The sequence below is a fragment of the Podarcis erhardii genome (assembly GCF_964252035.2).
Source record: "Podarcis erhardii genome assembly, chromosome: 3".
In the NCBI taxonomy this organism is placed as follows: Eukaryota; Metazoa; Chordata; class Lepidosauria; order Squamata; family Lacertidae; genus Podarcis; species Podarcis erhardii.
Genome location: NC_138507.1, coordinates 3,052,368 through 3,072,358, shown reverse-complemented (window position 1 = coordinate 3,072,358; position 19,991 = coordinate 3,052,368). Strand labels below are relative to the sequence as shown.

At 40.6% G+C, this 19,991-nt stretch overlaps 1 protein-coding gene across 4 annotated transcripts in view; it reads left to right on the top strand.

Annotated features, from left to right (window-relative positions):
• EHBP1 (EH domain binding protein 1) overlaps positions 1 to 19,991 on the top strand; it is a 279,413-nt gene that overhangs the window by 250,384 nt on the left and 9,038 nt on the right. For all 4 annotated transcript variants that reach the window (XM_081855472.1, XM_081855475.1, XM_081855473.1 and 1 more), the window contains 2 exons: positions 16,958 to 17,057; positions 19,851 to 19,924. In XM_081855472.1, the coding sequence (XP_081711598.1) occupies positions 16,958 to 17,057; positions 19,851 to 19,924 (174 nt within the window). The remainder of the gene's footprint in view (positions 1 to 16,957; positions 17,058 to 19,850; positions 19,925 to 19,991) is intronic.

The window sequence follows — 19,991 nt, the reverse complement described above, 5'->3', positions numbered from 1 at the left end:
TGTGGATGTCACTACAGTGGTACATTGGTTTATGAACTTAATCCATTCCGGAAGTCCGTTTTTAAACCAAAGCCGTTCTTAAACCGAGGAGCGCTTTCCCTAATGAGGCCTCCTGCCGCCAGTGCCCTTCCACTGTTCGGCTTCCGTTCATAGACCGAGGTAAAGTTCACTAGCTGGAACACTACTTCCGATTTTGCGGAGTTCTTACCAAATAGTTTGTAAACAGGGCTGTTCTTAAACTGTGGTCCTGTAGCATTGTTGCCAAAGCAGATATGGGAAACTCTCTGGAATCACTATCGGTAAATGCATCTATAGGGCTATACTCATTTTTTCAGTGTGATATATGCTGTCTGGCCTGGCTCTCCTCATCTGACTCAGAACTTGAAGTGTTACAATGATTTGAATTTTTGAAAGTTTTATTAAAAAAGCACAGCAGCATCCCAACATGGGTTTACAGGTTATAAATAGGTAATACATGGCAGAACTTAGCAAGGCATGGCTGGGTGTAGCTAAGACTCTCCTTTAGAAGGACAGGCATCTATTTCTGAGGTTTACGTCTCAAGCTTCAGGACTGGGGAAGCAAACAGCTTTTCCTCTGTAGAGACTGGCTATGTGAGCTTCGTTCTTGCTGACCCATGCCCTTGGAGACAGGGGTGGGGTCAGAGCTGGCTCAGCATCAGACCTCCCCAGAAGGGGAAGGCTCTTTGCTAGCAGGGGGAGGCACCAGAGGCAGCTGCACAGCAGATAACACAGGGCTTGGGATATTAAATGACACAGAGGTGTAGCACTTTTCTGACAGCCCACTAGGCCCACTCATCTAGGTCAGACTCTTATTGGGGTCCCAATTTTTCCTGCCCCAGCCCACCAGGACCCTCTCTTCAAGCTCCTCCCTCCTTCCGCATCAGACCAACTCCCCTCCCCGACATTTCCACAGGACTCATGACACCACCATCTGTCCTCAACACTCATCTGCATTCTATATAGGGCAAACAGACCAGTCTCTGTGCCCCCACCCCAAAATGGACACAAATCTGTCATCAAAAATGGTAATAATCAAAAAACAGTGGAGGAACATTTCAACCCCCTAAGAGTATTGTGCATAGACTCTTATACCAAAACTATTGATCATTCTGGATCTAAATCCCTGTGGTTTCTAGGAAGTTTTCTTAGGAAAAAAATGGTATGTTGCTCCTGTATCTGATCAGAGTGCTTAAATATGTATTGGACAGCATTAACTTTTTAAATAATCAAGTAATTTCCAATTCCTTCTCCAAACAATTCATTAGATGCTTTTGTATTTGCTTTTGTCGTATCTCATATTTCTTGCCTTCCTGTGTGAATCATTCCTTTAAAAAGGTGTCAATGGCCTTGTATGGCTCTGCTGGAGCTATTCTAGTGTAACAGTTAATTTGCTGGTGAACCAGGGATCGGGAACCGCATTCGGCTCAAGGGTCAGACTGGAATGTGACCAACCTTGCATGGGCCACATCCCAGAGATGGGTGGGTGCAAAGGCAGAAGTGAGCATGGCAACAGTGGCAAGCCACATCCACCTGGCCATCACCTGATGTCATATAATATCAGGTACAGGAAGAGTAAAACTGCAACTACAGAAGAAAGGCTATAACGAAGTTTGCTCCCTTTGTAGCCACTGAATTTGAATTTGGCTCCTTTCCCTGTTGCCCTGTGTTTGGCAGGCATTAGATACACCAAGAGCTCTCAAGTGTATCTGATATCCTCCAAAAGCAGCACAATAGGAAAAGGTGCCAAATTCAAGCTATGGCTACAAAGGAATGAGGAACAAACAGATGGTCATGTGCCTGGACAGGTGGGTGTGACTTGCCTGAAATTGCCGCACGGACCAAATGGGGAGGTCTGGGAGGCCAGATTTTTGCCTATGGGCCAGAGTTTCCCTACCATTGCCAATGGTCTATAAGGGGGTTTTACTTTTAGAAGTTGAGGTATCAGATCTCTTCTCAATTATTTCCAAATAACTTCTGGTACAATTATGCTGAATGACACATCATAGAATCATAGAATCATGGAGTTGGAAGAGACCACAAGGGCCATCGAGTCCAACCCCCTGCGAAGCAGGAAACACCATCAGAGCACTCCTGACATATGGTTGTCAAGCCTCTGCTTAAAGACCTCCAAAGAAGGAGACTCCACCACACTCCTTGGCAGCAAATTCCACTGTCAAACAGCTCTTACTGTCAGGAAGTTCTTCCTAATGTTTAGGTGGAATCTTTTTTCTGGTAGTTTGGAACCATTGCTCCGTGTCCGCTTCTCTGGAGCAGCAGAAAACAACCTTTTTCCCTCCTCTATGTGACATCCTTTTATATATTTGAAGATGGCTATCATATCACCCCTTAACCTCCTCTTCTCCAGGCTAAACATGCCCAGCTCCCTTAGCCGTTCTTCATAAGGCATCGTTTCCAGGCCTTTGACCATTTTGGTTGCCCTCCTCTGGACACGTTCCAGTTTGTCAGTGTCCTTCTTGAACTGTGGTGCCCAGAACTGGACACAGTACTCCAGGTGAGGTCTGACCAGAGCAGAATACAGTGGCACTATTACTTCCCTTGATCTAGATGCTATACTCCTATTGATGCAGCCCAGAATTGCATTGGCTTTTTTAGCTGCCGCGTCACACATCATTACAAGTCACACATCATTACAAGTCCACTTGATTAGCTAAAAATTTTAAGATAAATAAATTCCTAAATAGTAGCATATTTGCTACAATGAGTGTTCAAAAGTTGGTGAATGTTTAATTCACATGTAAACACTGACAATCCCTGATAAATTTTGTAAATTTCCAAAAATTTCGGGATACATGCTAACAGTCTATTATTATTGTTGTTGTTGTTGTTGTTGTTGTTGTTGTCAGCATTCACTATATTTACATTCATGACATTCATCTGCCATAGTCAGTATTCCCATGTGAATACTAACATCCTCCCCACCTATAGTAACATTGCAAACATTAATATTTTCACTTTGGAAAACTATGCTTCTCTGCTGTAGTATTATAAAATGGGCAGAATAATATACAGTCTGGGACCTAACATCCATTCAGCCCATAGAAAAGAGAATGGGGCTTTCCTGCATCCTCCTTCCCTCTCCATTCCCACTTTGCCTCCCTCCTGCCTAAAAATAATTTTTATGGGTGGGGCCATCCAGGCAAGGATGGCAAGTGGCCCAGGGCTGCTGCGGGAAGAACAGAGCAGCTGAAATGGGACAATCCCCTTGCATGAGAGAAAGCGACTTCAATTTGCACACGAGCACCTTAAGACCCAAGCCTATGACTTAAACAGGCTCTTTTCTTACCATTACATTTAGAACATGCAATGCAAATAAAAATGTTAAAACAATCACTGCTTAAGGCTGCAATCAAAGTGACTGCCATAAACCTGTTATTTCTTGCCATACTGTGTGTGCTGGAGGTTTTTTTTGGACACTCTTAGAAACCTTTTATTAGTTACCTTCTGAAGGTTGTAATTCATTTAGGCAAAACAGTTAAATACATTTAGATTTAAAAGATATTTTTAAATGTTATTCTCATTCCCCGGCTTGTCTTGACAGATTTATGACCACATAATGTGTAGACGAGTTACTGAGTTCATCCATTTATACAGAGAACCAGTCTTGTCTCTACATGTTGCTGCTTTTCTCGAAGCAACTACTCGTAGGAGTATTTGTAATTGCTACAGCACTTCCTTCCCTGCTTGCATAGTCTGTCCTGTTTTCATCGGCACCACAGTCAGCCCAGCTCAATCCATGCTTGAAGTATCTACAGCAGCCTAAAAGTCTTAAAAATTCATTGTTTAGTTGTTGATTTATTATATTTTTATAACTGTGTCATGGTTTGTTTTCCGTTTAGTTTTCTTTTATGAATTTTTACAGAAAATGCTATTTCTTTAAAGTTCATAGTGTGGGGATGTTTACATACATACACACATTTGACTGATGATTGTTTTCTCTGATTCAGATTAACTAGTTAGCAGATTATTGATTTATAAGTAGTAGTAAGTGTCATTTAATAGACATGTTTTATAAAGCTTTGTTGACATGGACATCAGAAGAATTGTCTGTTGTCATCATCAGATCTTGCAGCATATGTTCACTGGGACTTAGTTTTTGTCAATGTTTATTGGAATTGAATTCAGTAGGGAAAAAAGCTTTCAAAATAATTTAGTATTCTACATTTGCAGATAACTTAAGGAATAATTGTGTCAAACCTACAATTATTCCTAACTGTATATCCTAATCATGAAGGAAGTAATATGGTGGGTGTCAAATGGTGAAAGACTAGAATGGGACGGTAACATTTAAGCCAGAGAACAAAGCAAGGAAATAAGTTAGCAGACAGGAAGAACAAACCTTACTCTTCAGGACCAACTGTAAAGTATTACAAGCCACGTTTATTATGAAAATCATAGAGCATGAACAAATGTGATTCAATATCAAGTAGAATTCAATGCACCAGGAATAAAGTAATCATCAGCATTGCTCAAATAAAAAGTGATTACATTAACAATTGCAACAATAAGAAACTTCCATATTTAGTTTCTGGATACCTGGCAATGATATTTAGAAGATGTGCACCTGTTTTCTTTTTCTTTTTAAAAAATACATCAAAATGTTTCTGGGGAAAAATATTTTCAGACGTTTCAAATGTAGTTGTTTTTCACATAAAGGATTTGCTTTTAGGACCATTTCCAAAATGGTTAATGTGACCATATGAAGATGTGGCATAACTGTAATTATGATTAAAGAGAGGAACTGCCTTCTGTGAGATAGTTAACCAGGTGAGGTTAAGCAAGATAAGATGAATTCGGGCCTTTTTCAGAACACTGGCAATCTTCATTTTAAGCTACATTGTAAAGTGCTTATTCCTGAGATTAGGTATTGTGGCAGAAGCTAAAACTGCCTTTTCCCCCTAACTGTGCCAGAATACAACCTCCTTTTCTTTTTGTACTAACAAGACTGCTTTACCACTACAGCCCACTCTAAGTAATTAAATCAATCCTTTGTACTTACCGTATTCTCCTCTAGTGACGGTACTAGATCTGATTATATGCTTCATGCATATTCAAAGTGCGGCACTGACAGCTCTTTAATGAGCTCTTACTTAATCAGTGCGAACAATGTTCATCTTGTTCTTTTCCCCCCTCATACATTAGAGCAAGGAACAGTTGAGGGAAAAATGAAACATCCAGCATTCATTTGAAAAATATATTGTACTTTGAAAAGTGTCTAAGCTGGGGAAGTTGCATTCTGCCCTTTAAAAGTCTGATGGACAAATTGGATTACTAGTATTGGATTAAATAACAAATGGTTAGAGGAGAAATGAGAGAGCTCGCTGTGATCACAGGCTTTTAATATTTTTTTTCTACTTATAGAGCTGAAGGGGTCTTTAACCAGTTATTAAAGTCAGGATTAATTTGTAATGGTCCAACTTACTAGTTTTAAAAGGGTTTTTTTTCCCTTTCTGAAAAGAATGAAAACAATAGCATAATGTATATTTTATATTGGAAAAAAGGAGGGAAATCCCAAATTTTAAATTTGATGTGTATTTTATATATCTGATCATCTTTTACTGATTTCCCAATAATTGGTTTACATCTAAATACTGAATCATTTGCAAACATGGTTAGCTCTTTGCTAAAATAATATGTGTAAGTGGTGATTCTTCAGCAAGCAGCATGGATACATTCTCATTCATAACCATTTTTACAGAATGATCTTAGCAGGCTTTTTACACTGACTGCAAAGTGAAAATTTGTAAACAAAGCACATACTCTGATTGAGCTTTGTCCAGTTTTACAAAGTAGATGCAAAATTATTGACAAAGAAAGATATCATTTGTTTTTATTTAGAAATAATAGCGTGCAGGTTTAATTTATGTCACGGCTGTGTGGATTTATTACACCTTGATGAAGGGAGAGGTTGTGTGCATAGTAATCATATGGTGATTTTAAAAAGCAACTTTCAAATCTTAATTTTAAAATACCTTTAATTGTGCAAAACTGCAGTGTTTTATAAAGTTGGTAGAAGAATTCCAAGGCCATGGCCAAAAATAATCGTTTCTATTAATATTGCAGACATTTGTCATTTCAGTGATCAAAAACGCCTTCGTCAGGGTACAATTGGCCTTTTTCCAAATAGCAAGCTTTTTCTCAGCTTTTTCTGCTTTACTCTTTCTTCTTTCTTCTTTTGTTGTTGCCCAGGGATTTATGCCTATCACAACCTAGATCACATGATCGGTGTCAGGGCATCACATGGTCGAAAGCAAACACACAAAAAACAGCTAACGTAAAAGGCAGATTAAAATACCATAAAACAATAAAGCCTGAGAGACTCTTTAAAATGATAGTATGCATTTCACTTTGCATTTATCTGTGCATATATGAGTCTTTCTTGGCCCTTGGTACATAAAAGGAAATGTTTCCCTTGATCTGTTTCCCTTGTGTGGTATAGCTAACTTTTCTGGTTTTTAGAATTACAAGATGTCACTAGAAGAAGAAACCTTCTCCTGTTCCTAGTCCTAGGATATTTGTTTTAAAAGCATTTCCCTGTCAAAAACTCAAGACTACTACTGGACATTGCACACACACATTTATTGTAATCTTATTTCTATGACTTGCAGAATCCATTCATAAAAATCATAATTTTAATTATATAGTGAATTCAGATGAGAGGTCCTGAGCACCTAAGACTGGATCCACAGATGCGCTAGCAAGAAGAAATTCTGGCAGTGCCATGAAGGACTTGCTGTGCAGGAACTAGTAGGTGGCACAGAATCATAGTTATGCAGCTTCTTGTGCAAATGGAAACATACCTCTGCATTTTAGAAATAGATCTACTCATAGAAGAGGACTTCCATTCATAAAAGCTTGCCCCTGCATCAAACCAGTAATGGAAAAAATAAATAAATCCAACTATTTATTTATTTAATTTCACATATTCATATACCACCTGATTGTAACAAAACATCAAAACAGTTAACAAAAAGAATAAAATAACAAAATTATCATTAAAAACTGTTTGAAACAACTATTCAAAACTTTTTTAAAAAACATGCTAAGAACCAGAATTGAGGAACAGTCTGCTGGATCAGGCAAATGCATACCCACCAACATTTCTCTGATGAGGATAGGGACGTCCCATTCCATAATTATAATTTTACTATTTATACCCCACACATATTACTGGATTGACCCAGTCACACTGGGCAGCTTCCAACATATCTAGAAGCACAGTAAAACATTAAACATTAAAAGAACCTTCCTTATACAGGATTGCCTTCAGATGGCTTCAGATAACTCCATACCCTCCAACATTGCTCCAAAGAAAATAGGGAAACGGGACATTCCAGGATCAAATTAGAAACCAGACTGGCTTCTCTAAATCAGGGGTGTCCCTGGAAACTAGGGACACATGAGGGGTCTGCCAATGGCCCATTTAGTCCAGCATCTGGTGGGAATCCTGCAAGCAGAATTTGAGCACAAAAGCATTCTCTCCTGCTGTGGTTTTCAGCAACTGGTAATTTAGAAGCATTACTGCCTCCAACTGATTAAAACCCGTGTCAGCATGTCTCGATGGGCTTGCCTAAACAAAAATGTTTCTAGCGGGCACTAGAAAGAGTAAAACAAGGAAGACACCTTTCTGATGTCATAGGCAGGGAGGTCCGAAGTGTGGGTGCTGCCACACTGAAAGATACATTCTGTGGCACCTGTAACAATGACAGTTCTGCAGATCAGAGCGATCAAGTGGACTTGCATGCCGTAAGGTGATCTCACAAGTAAACTGATCCCCAGCTGTTAAGGGCTTTATATGCTAACAGGAACAGTTGAAATTGGCCCAGTAGCAAATGGGCAACAGTGAATATCTCGGAGCAGAGATGCTATATACTGTTAGCATTTCCCTCCATAAGCAATCATTGCACAGCATTCTGTACTTATTGCAGTGCAAGGGAAGCTCCACATAGAGCACTTTCCAGTAATCCAACCTTGGAGTAACCAGTGCATGAACTACCATGGGCAGGCTTTCGCTGTCCAAGTACGGTCATACCAATCACAGCTGGTAAAAGGTGCTTCTAGCTACTGGAGCTACTTGCACCTCCAGTGAGAACGTGGGATCCTGAAGCACCCCCAGGCTGTGGGTCTTCTCCTTCAAGGGCAGTGCTGCCCCATCATGGGTAGGCAATTGGCCAGTTTTTCAGACATGGAAACGACTCACTTACCATGGCCAGAGGTGTACCTAGAGTCCCCTTGCGCCCTTGGCAAGGAGTTACATTCACCGCTCCAGAAAAAAATCTGAGAAGCAGGTGAGGTTGCCTGGACAGGAGGAGCATGCCTTTTCAGTGCTAGACAGGGCACCCATGCTGCTCTCTGCATGGAAGCCATTCTGAGGGTCCCTTTATGTCCCCTCCTGCAGCAGCAGCAGCAGCAGCTTTTCCTCCTGGACATCCCAGTGGATTCCTTCTATGGGCAAAGCAGGTCTGGAGTGCTGAACTTGATTGCAGGGTACCTCAGGTGTCATGGGAGGATGGGAGGACTCCAACACCTGGGTTTTTTGTGGCTTCCTTGCACTTAAGCCCCTGGAGGGGGCCAGTTTCACCAACTGCTGTGTATACCTTTGACACTGCCTCCATCCTGCCAGGATTCCAGCTTAGCTTGTTTTCTCTCATCTGTCTGCACATGCACACTTTTCCCAAGTCAGATGTTAGATAAATAGGGTTGAGTTATATCAGGTGAGGGTAAAGGTAAAGGACTCATGGACAGTTAAGTCCAGTCAAAATCAACAATGGGATGCGATGCTCATCTCTGCTTTCAGGCCGAGGGAGCCGGCGTTTGTCCACAGACAGCTTTTCTGGATCATGTGACCAGCATGACTAAACCGCTTTTCACGTACGGGGCACTGTGAGAAGTGTCAGAGCGCATGGAAACGCCGTTTTCCTTCCCGCTGCAGTGGTGCCTATTTAGCTACTCGCGCTGGTATACTTTTGAACTCTTAAGTTGGTAGGAGCTGGGACAAAGCAACGGGAAGTCACCCCGTTCTGCAGATTCAAACTGTGTGATGCCACCCTCTTCCAAAACTCCTAATGAGTGCTTCCAGTGGCTTCATATAGCTACTACTTATCATTGGAGATAAGATAGTGTCATGTGGTACCCAGTGACAAAACCTCCAGTGGGCTGAAATGCGCTCTCCCAGTGCTACTTTCTGGACTCTGTTTCAGAGGTAGGAACAGAACCGCTGTAACACAGTGACTCCAGTTTCCAGGGCCAATCCTGGAATAGTATCAAAAGCCATAAAGTGTTTAGGAAGCAGCAGCAAGGTTGCATTCCCTCTGTTCTGCTCTCTGCAAAGCAAGAGTCTGCAAGGAAGACTTAGTCCCATGGCCAGGCCTGAACCCAGTTTGGAACAGATCTTAATACAATAATGCAATACAATACAACAATCAATGCAATATTTACAATAATATTTATTTATACAGATAGCCATTATGTGGCTGCATAAATTGGCCATCTGCCAAGAATCCTGGAAAGAACATTCCTCATGATTATAGAGCACTCTTTTCTGTCTCTGCAAAAATTGACAGTTAGTTGAGTTTCAGATCAAAACTGCCTTCCTCTGAAGTCTGTTGTGAACTGTTTACCATGTGAGACACAAACTTCTAGCAACTGAAATAAAGTCCAGAGGTGCTGGGAATAAACCAGGGAGAAAGAATGTAAGCAAAATCATGGTACAGGTGAAGAGAGACTGAGGTAATTACCACTGTAAAATGAATGAAGCAATCAAAGTGACCAAAGTCTACACTGATGGGTCAAAACCTGTCAATCGTGTCAGCATATTGAGTGATAGCTTGTTGTTGCAATATAGAATTAACGCTTTGAAAGAATTATTGTTATAACTTCATTTCATGAACAATACAACAAAATACGTATCAAACAAAACTGACACTGCTGGAGGTTTTTAACTGGTGCCAAGATAACATCCCTTCTATCTAGTTCTTATTCTCAACAAATGAGGAGTACAGAAAAGAAGAAATGTTCCTAAAACACCACTTAGAAAGAGTGAAAGTAATCAAGGGAACACAAGGATTTCATTGCTTTGTTCCATCTACACCCAGTCCAACAGGAATTGTCACCGAGGTGTACTCCTTTAGCAATGAGAGTGAGAAGTTTGACACTGAAGGAGGTACAAAATCTCTAGATATGGCTGAGATAACTGGGTATGTGACCTGGGAATAAAACATGGTGGTTGACCTATGGACTATGAAAGTGAAGAAGCAACTGTGACCTCCTTACACCCACCAGGCCCAGTATCATCATTTGTTTACCCATCTAGTCAGGATGTACTTAACTTAGGGCGAGCACAAGTTCTAACAAGGGTCAACCCAAGAACTGCAACTGGCCGCACTTACACTTTGTCAAAAAATGAAACGTTGTATGCAACAAGTGCTGAAAACCATTTGGTGTAAAGTATAAATAATGAAAGAAGAAATGTTTTCAGACCCATTTCATTGTGTAAGGTTTTTTCCATAATTTTGTTTGATATGTATTTTGTTGTAATGTTCGTGAAATGAAGTACTAACAATAATTATTTCAAAGCGTTAATTCTATAATGCAACAGCAAGCTATCACTCTACTTTGGAACATGTTTTTAGAAGAAAAGCTGACTAGCTTTACAAATACCTTTTAATTGCATAACTTTCTAAAGAAATTCCTGAAGTAACTGATATTATAGTTTGAAGTCTTGTTTCTTCTCTTATATTTTACTCCAAGAAGACCCATTTATCCTAAATAGAACCCAATAAGGCAGACATGTACAAAATATTTTTTTCCAATGTGATCCCATTGAGATACCAAGATGAAATTTTGCAGGTGGATCTTAGAAATGTTAAATAATCAATACATTTTTTGAATTTTTAAAATCATATTAATTTTTTATCACTTTTTAAAAATTTAAATTTTGCAACTTTTATTTTAAATTTAAAGTAAGTTCATCTTGTGACATATATTAAAACCCATGAAGTTCTGAAGAGATTGGTATTTTTAGTTTTGACGTATCTCAATGCTGGGCTGAGCTTTTAAGGTTTTTTGTGTAGTCTGACAAGACCAAATTGTCATTTTTATTTTTATTTTGATATTTCAAACCCTCATAACTAAAAAACGGGATGAGATAAAAAGCTAAAATTTTATATTTAAACTTAGTTTTGATCATTCAACAAGTGAATAAAATATTAAGAAAATTGGGTGACATGAGGTAAAAAAGTTGGATCACTTGATATGGGATGACCCACACTCATTATCCTTCCAGTTGAACTTAGAGACATTTCTGTCTCTCACTTTTTCTCTGGCCAATCAGCTCTCTGCACTGCACAACTAAGCTCAGTCCAAAACTATTGTTTTTTTCTTTATGCTTCCACCCTCTTTATTTTTATTCAATGCTCCCCAATTGCACCTGAGGCTGCTCCCCCCCCCCCCCGATTGTTCCAGCACCCCCCAGGGGGCGGTATCACCCACTTCGGGAAACACTATTAATTTAATTGGGACTCCCCCACCGGTAAGGAAATCCAGCTGCCTTCACTGCTGCTGTATAAGGGCGGAAAGCACACCTCCTGCTCAGAGTCTTGGGACAGATGTATTAGAACACCTCCAGGGTGGTTTTGTCACATTTTAGCTTCTGATTTTTAGCTTTTAAAAATCAGCTATTTTTGCCAGTAGCATTCAGACCTAAACACTGTATTCCTGGGAGCGATTCATATGCAGCCTCCTGAACCCAAGATCCTATGAGCCCTCTGAATGTCCATAGTAGAGAGCGGGTGCCTAAATTCAGAGTAACTAACTCATCTACAATAAATTGTGACATATTCCCCCTCTGCTATCTCCAGAAGGCTTCTAAAGTAGAAATTATCCCAACAGGTCTCTGTTGGACTGCTCTTCAAATTTCAGTTCCAGGTCATCAGGTCTAAAAACAATTACAAGTTGACAAATCCACTCCCCTGAACAAAGTGATTGAGCAAAAATCGTCCATCAGACCTTAATAGGTGACGGAAGCCTATGTGTCAAGTTCATGGGTTGGGTTACACATCTGCAGCAACCATTAGCTGTCTACCTTCCTCAGTAATGACCTGTGGTTGCTCAATGAAAAGATCAGATAGGGCTCCACCTTTCAGAGAACTGCAGTACTCTGAAATGGTAGGTGCCAGGCGTACGTGTTGCAGCAAACTGCATTAACTATTTCCGTGCATCACTCAAAAGCTGCAGCTGAGGGGAGTGGCAGGGCATGTTCATCTGAACCACCTGCAATTCCACAGGTTTTTAAAGAGCATTTCTAGAGCAAAATATACATCAGAAGGCTTAGCTTGGTCAGAATCGAGTGTACACTTTCAGAGTTAACGCTAAATACATTACAGATAGGTAATTTTTTTATTTTGTTTTGGCTAAATACATTAGTTCTAGTAAATGAGCTGCCATAGCCGCTAGAGGGGCGTGAAAATTTGTGTCCCGGGCTTTTTAGACTCATCTATTCATGTACTATCTGAAACCAAAGGGTCACTTTGGTTGCCAGATGTGATTCTCCCCCCCCCCAGCTCTCTTACCCTAGTAATTAGTCTGTGTGTCTTGGGAAGAGAGATTCTTTGTGGGTGGGGGGTGTAAGGGAGTTTCTTATTTCCTTGCTTTTTTGTGAGCTTGTCAGTAAATTTCTAAAATAAAAAGTTTTGTATATGAGCCTCTCTAGATATCACATTGACTTGACTCCCCATCCCTCCCCAAATCTGGAAGATATTCTCCGTAATCTCAGACATAGCAGATGCTGATTATGATTACCCACTGGCATGATATACTCTGCATACAAGCAGAGATTATCACTTCACATTTTCAGAACTGAACCATCATGCATTGCAAATACATTCTGCTATGCTCCAATGTGCCATGGCTCAAATGAAACAATCATCATTATTTTGTCTATTGATTAGAATACTTTGTTCTTTCAATTTAGAAAAGGATGTGTTTTGGAGAATGAAAAGTGAAATTGATTTCTGAGTGGAGGAAAACTGTATGCAACTGAAAGCAAGCATTTCTCACATTTTAAAAGTTTTTGTGTGTTTGTTTAGTTTCTAGGCAATGGGATATGTAGGTGTGAACATTGCATGAATTCAAAAATTTATGTCATGTTGTACGACTTAATTTCTAAATAAGAGTTATGGAGTCAGTCGTGTGTGGAAAACATAGCTAGATGTGGAAGCTGTCATTCAATGTGCTGAGAATAATTGCTGGCTTTTAGTGAGAAGACAGTGGCACTTTGTACATGTGTAGCAACAGGTTTGAAAGTTGACATATTAATATGCTAGAATAAAAACCATCTGCTCTGATCTATCCTCCCTTCTTGTCCTGCCTGCTTCATCTCCCCCTTTCGTGTCTCCATTGATGCTGACTGCCCTGCTGTCCTCATCCAACCCTTCCACATACTGCTTTAGTCCCATTCTTTGGCCATCTCCCCCACCATTATCCCTCCTCTCTACTACAAAATCAACTCTCCCACACCTCTGATGCCTTTTCTACTGCTATTCCATGTTAGGGATCATTAGGGGAAAGAATTGAAAATAAAGCTGCCAGCACCATAATGCCATTATAGAAACCTGTTTCATAACTGTGTACAAGTCTAATTGCTGCACCTCAAAAAAGGATATTGTAGAGATAGGAAAGGTGTGCAGAAAAGAGCTACCAAAATAATAATGGGGCTGGAGCAATTTATCTATAAAGAAGGTTACAATATTTGGGGCTTTTCCGTTTGAGGGGGGAAAGCTTAAGTTTATGCAAAATGTAGAAGAAGTGAATAGTTTTTCTCTATCATAATACTGAAGCTTAGAGTCATCCATTGAAGCTAAACGCTGAAAAATTGAGGACAGACAAAAGGAGATACTTCTTCACACTTCAAATGGAGTTGATTATCACAAAGTGTAGTGATGGTCACCAACTTGGAAGGGGGTTAGACAAATTCATGCAGAAGAAGGCTATCCTAGCACAATGGCTATGTTATATCACCAGTATCCGAGGTGCTTTGCCTCTGGTTGGCCACTGTGAGTACAGGATACCGGTGGCGTGTGGCAAAATTTTTAGTAGGGGAACAGTTAGGGTCAGGGGCAGCAGCTTGCGAGGGCAAGGTGAGGACCTGACATCCCGATATTGCTCATGTCAGCAACGTGCTTCCCTCTCTAAGCTCGCGGGATGCTGGAGCCCTCGTGCCTCCTTCCCAAAGCTGGTTGTAGTGTAGCAATGGAATCAACTGCATTCCAGCCTACTGTGTCCAAATATACATTGTGGAGAAGCAAAGGTAAATGTGGAAAATATTTGGTCTCAGAGCAAATAATTTTTGCCATACATTGGTTTTAGCTTTTATTGAGGGAGAACTGTGTCAAATGCATATAGCTACTTTTATATAACACATTTCATTAGATGATTGCAGGACACATAGTAAACATCAATTAGCACTTGCACAAGTGTCAAAATGTTACACTTCACATGGGAAGCTGAGATACAGAGAGAGATTCATCTACGAGATCACAGAGTGAGTCAATATCAAAGGAAGAATAAGTAACCCAGAACAATTATTTATAACTAGCCAACATACTTTGTGGCACATGAATTTTAATTATAGAAGGAGTCTTAAAACTTGATTAGCTATTTTGTCTCCTTCCATTTTAATCTTGAGAACTACATATAGGGTAAGGACTGTTGAGAAGTCCAAGACATTTCTCTTGCTAATCTAGTACAGATGTTACAAAGCATTTCCAAATTTTGCTGAATGTTGGCATTCAGTGTTAGGACAACCCAGATGAATTAGTCAATTAATTCTGTGAGCATCCCACTTCCCCAAAATTGGAGATGCACCAGTGAATATTAGCAGGCACCTTTACGTCCTTGTCAGTATTGATTTGCATATATCCCCAAACTGGGGAAGTACATCTTAGTTTTTACCATTCACATAATTTAACTGGGACTGTCAGCAATCATGTGTGAATTTCTAACATTCACCCCCACCTTGTGCAATGGGAGAAGGAAACTACTGCAGGAAATCCTTCATACAGTGACTCTTCGCTGGCGCAACTAGACCCCACTTCTCCTCCGTAATGGAATAATGCCACCACACAGGTTTTACCAGCTTCAGCTATTATGAAGTTGTGAAGCCCTTAAATATTTCACAGTAAAATGAATTTATTTTGAATTGTAGTTAATTTAAAATAAACATGTGGTGTGGGTTTTTTTAATAAAAAAACACTAATAATAAAAGTCATTTTTGCCAATATACAGGTACAACTTAAAAATCGGTTTCAACATAGGCTTTTGCCACCTTCATGCCTGTTCAGAGAAGCAGTGTGACATCACCACTTTCTATATGTGCTTGTTAAAGGATTCCTACTCAAGTGCTCACCTCCCACTTCTGTTACCTCATCATTCTGTTACAAAAGAAAAATCTATTGGCAAATTACTTTGCGAGTTTTGAGTTCCACATGTTTAGATTGCAAAATTCCAACCAAAACAATCTTGATGAATGTCATGATTAAGAACTTGTGGTAGAGAGTGCTGGGTTCAAGTCATTAGATAGTTTTAGATAAGCCACTGTTCTCTTGGTCTTCATTGCAGTCTGCAGTGTGAATATTAATGCTGGGCTATTTCACAAGCACTTAAAAATCATATGTGTGACATACCATAGACAATAATCCTGTACAGTCTGACCTAAGAGTAAATCTCATTTCACTAGGATTGCTCTGTTAAACACACTGTTATTTATTTATCATTATTTACTACAACCATTGCCACCATGTTGGAAGCATTCTCAAAACTAAAATTAGGATGGTAAAAATATCACCTCTAGTACACAAAAAATTCATTGTAGGCATACATTTGCATGTAAGAATGATTGTGTGACTTTTCTAGAAGTGAGGAAATAATTTATACTTGTCAGAACTGCCTCAAACCAGGTTGAAGACTTAGCATGCCTTTGTTTTCACAAGTGACTCTGAACCCTGGTTTTGAATTTTCTACACGTAAAAAATCAGATAAAAACTTAAATTGATTAGAATATAGACATGATTTTAAAATGGCTGTCCTAGAATAACACAAAGGCTTCTGGGAGGCTTATTGAGTATTAATGCTTCTCCCATTAGACTAATCTCTGACCATTTTGACACTTGAGTTTGGCAGATTTTTTCTAGGAAAAGTAACATCCGTAATAACTTTTGAAAACAATGTTCACCTCTGAGCCAGAACCAAGAGGTCTGTTGCATGTGCACGGTGCCCATTTTCCCCTCCAGCAGTATGCCCTCTCTGGCTTTGAGACCAGCTCTTTAGGGCTTGTGGAGCACTGCAGAGCAAAGGAAATTAAGAGGTCCTTGTGCATCAGGCTGCTCATGGCTCTTTGGGCACTAACAACTAGGGACGCGGGTGGCGCTCTGGGTAAAACCTCAGTGCCTAGGGCTTGCCGATTGCATGCTTGGCGGTTTGAATCCCCGCGGCGGGGTGAGCTCCCATCTTTCTGTCCCAGCTCCTGCCCACCTAGCAGTTCGAAAGCACCCCTAAGTGCAAGTAAATAAATAGGTACCGCTTTATAGCGGGAAGGTAAACGGCGTTTCCGTGTGCTGTGCTGGTGCTGGCTCGCCAGAGCAGCTTCGTCACGCTGGCCACGTGACCCGGAAGTGTCTCCGGACAGCGCTGGCCCCCGGCCTCTTAAGCGAGATGGGCGCGCAACCCCCGAGTCGGACACGACTGGCCCGTACAGGCAGGGGTACCTTTACCTTTAACTACATTGCATCCCCCACCCCAGAAATCTATAAATATATATTTCATATTTATAGTGTTATTATCATCTAGATAACCTATGAGAGAAAAAGTTCAGGTTTATCTCTGTGTTAATCTGTGTTAAAGTTTGTATGTGTTTTTAAAACAGGGAGAAACACTGAGGAAGAAGAAGCTATGATGCAAGAATGGTTCATGTTGGTCAATAAGAAGAATGCCTTAATAAGGAGGATGAATCAACTCTCCCTGCTGTGAGTATATATACTGATTGGCCAAAACTGCTTTCTTTCTGTAGGACGACAGATTTTCCAGCATTTCAGTCAGAAACTTTTGAAGCACACAATTTTGTAAGCATAATGGCCTGATCCTAAATTTAGAGCATGAAAATGAATGGTTCCAGGACCTGCATATTCAGCCTTAATCAAAAGATTTACAGATGCCTTTGCATGTTAGAGATCCAGATGTAATTTACACAGACATCACCACTGAATCGAAGGGGGAAACTACTTACAAGCAGAATAACACTGTGTAGTATCACTTGTGCAGTATCACCTATAGGCTGAATCAATAGGATTGTGGTGTGCGGAAAAAGAGGGGAGGGGACAATGGACGGCAGATAAATTTCCTATTTTTTATGTTACTGAGAGCTAATGAATAAATTGCATTAGAGTAATATGCAAATGACATGCACTTAAATTAAATTGCGTGCTAGAAATGTGAAAATCTGGGAAAGTGTGCTTTTTAGAAATGGCTTCAGGGAGCAAGGAGTGCAAGTGACTTGCATCTTCTATCCTTCCTTGTAATCTCTGAAGTGGGCCTTTTTATCTAGCCTCTGCCAGATGCAGAAACCGTCTATGCAGGCTAGTGCAGGGAATGTGGCTGAGAGGTAAACATAAAGTTTCTGTTCACACATTACAAAGAATATAAGAAAGAATATAAGAAACCATCCTATATCCAATATTTCCAGCTAGCCCAATATTGCCTTCTCTCTCTGGTTGTGGCTCCCAGGTATCTTCTGTTTTCACAACAGGCACGTATGCTGCTTTGATCTGGATAGTTGTGCAGGCACAAAAAAACAGCATGGGACAAACTGTTCCTTCTTTCCCACTTTGCATCTTAGTTTCCCAAAAAAGTTCTGCACTATGTCCAAAGCAGGCAACTGTCAGTTGACAAGCCAGTATATGATCTAGGGCTAAGGAGGAACACTCAGCCCCCACACTTTTTCTCAGCTTCATAATCATGGTCCAAATGATCATCTGAACTGAGCTGAACTGCCTAGCACCCAATACCAGTGCCTATGGATGGCATTACAAAAGGGACAATGGGCCTTGACCCAATAGCTGACCAGGGATAAGGACTGGAAGAAGACTTTAGTGAACTTCAGATGAAGCTATGTCACCACAGGCAAGGGAGAGCAATCCCATTCTGAAGATTTCTGAGACCCTTTCAGAAATAAGGAAAGGTTGATGGTTTCCAGATGCGCATTCCACTGAGTATGGATCCTGTGCAAGGCGCGTAGGAATAAATGTGTATTGCTGTAGAGCAGTATTATGTAGATTGCTGCTTTTGGCATTTGTCTTTGAGGTTGCCAGGACTATTATGACACTTTCTACAGTTCTTCAGTATTTATTGTTTACTGTCAATATTAACTTACTTATTTCTAAAAAGAGTGGTGCTGAGACCACCCTCTGGCCCAGAAGCCTTGCTCCTTACAGACAGATATGCAGCCAGATTGCCTGTGGCTGCAGAATAAGTGGACCACTCTTCTCTGAGGACAAAGCATTCAGTGGTAGAAGGCTGCAGAGCCACATCTGGTGAACCCAATTCCACATTTGAACCCTGAGTATTAATATACGTGGTTCCTTCTACTTCAGCGTATTATTTTACATCTAATGCCTCCATTCATCTGTTAACTCTGAAGACAACGTATTATGTCCTATGGAGCAATGATACAACACAGTAATTCAGTTTTACTAGCAAACCAGAGGTTAAACTAACCCCTTTCCAGATCCAGAAGGACACACCTACACATTGCAGCCGACACACTAACATGTCGCGACACACACTTTGGAAAGCTCTGAATTAGGACATGGCTCCCTAGCCTGCCCTAATTCCCTAGTCCCCACCTTCTAGGACCGCAGAATCCCAGGTGGATAAGGGACTCTTGCCCTCTAAACTACAGATAAGTGAGGCTTGGAGCCAGTCCATCAACTGAAAGGTGCCTAAAGGATGTCACCAGGCTAAACCAAACTATTTCTTTTCCCTCACCTAAACTGCCAAAAATGACCAAATCCAGAAGATTAGCCTAATTAAACAACACAGCAGTCCATCTAGCATTCTGTCCTGCTATTGGGTTGTTGTTGTTGTTTGATTATATATATTGTGATTTTATTTTTTGATTTTGTTCTGTGAACCACACTGATACCTCCGGGTATAGGGCGGTATATAAATTCAATAAACAAATAAATAAAATATTCATTGTGAAGTAGACAAAAAACCAATCTGTGATCCAAAATGCAGACTGGGAAAAATTCCTGCCTGGCCCCCTAGTGGCAACCCTGCAAACAGAGTTGCAGCCTTTCTCAACCTGTGGGTCCCCAGATGTTGTTGAACTGCAATTCCCATCACCCCTAGCTAGCAAGGCCATAGCTCAGGGATGATGGGAGTTGTAGTCCAGCAACATCTGGGGACCCACAGGTTGGGAACCGCTGGAGGGAAGTCAGCTTTTCCCTTAAATGTAGGGATCAAGCTCTCCCCTGCTCCTCAGACCACCTTAGGAATGCACCAAGGATTTTCCTGCTCTGCTTCTCTTGCCCAGCGACCCACAAGGAGACCCAGCCTCCTCAGCACCATCCAGGCCTTTTGCTGAACGTTCATCCAGCAGTACAACTTCTTAATCCTTTGTTCTCGTGTATCATTTATTTAGAGTAGCTTAAACCTATAGTCCTAACTGAGTCCAAAAAAATCAATGTAAATTAAAGGTTCTTTTAAACGTTTAATGATTTAGTAATTAACATATTGATGAACTTTTGCAACTTGCCTAGGGAAAAGGAGCATGACCTAGAGAGGCGGTACGAACTGTTGAACAGGGAGCTGAGAGCAATGCTTGCCATTGAAGGTAAGAAATGTTTTGAATGTTTAGGCTTCTGCCTGTGAAAGTATTCTGCTTTTAGATACAAACCAAA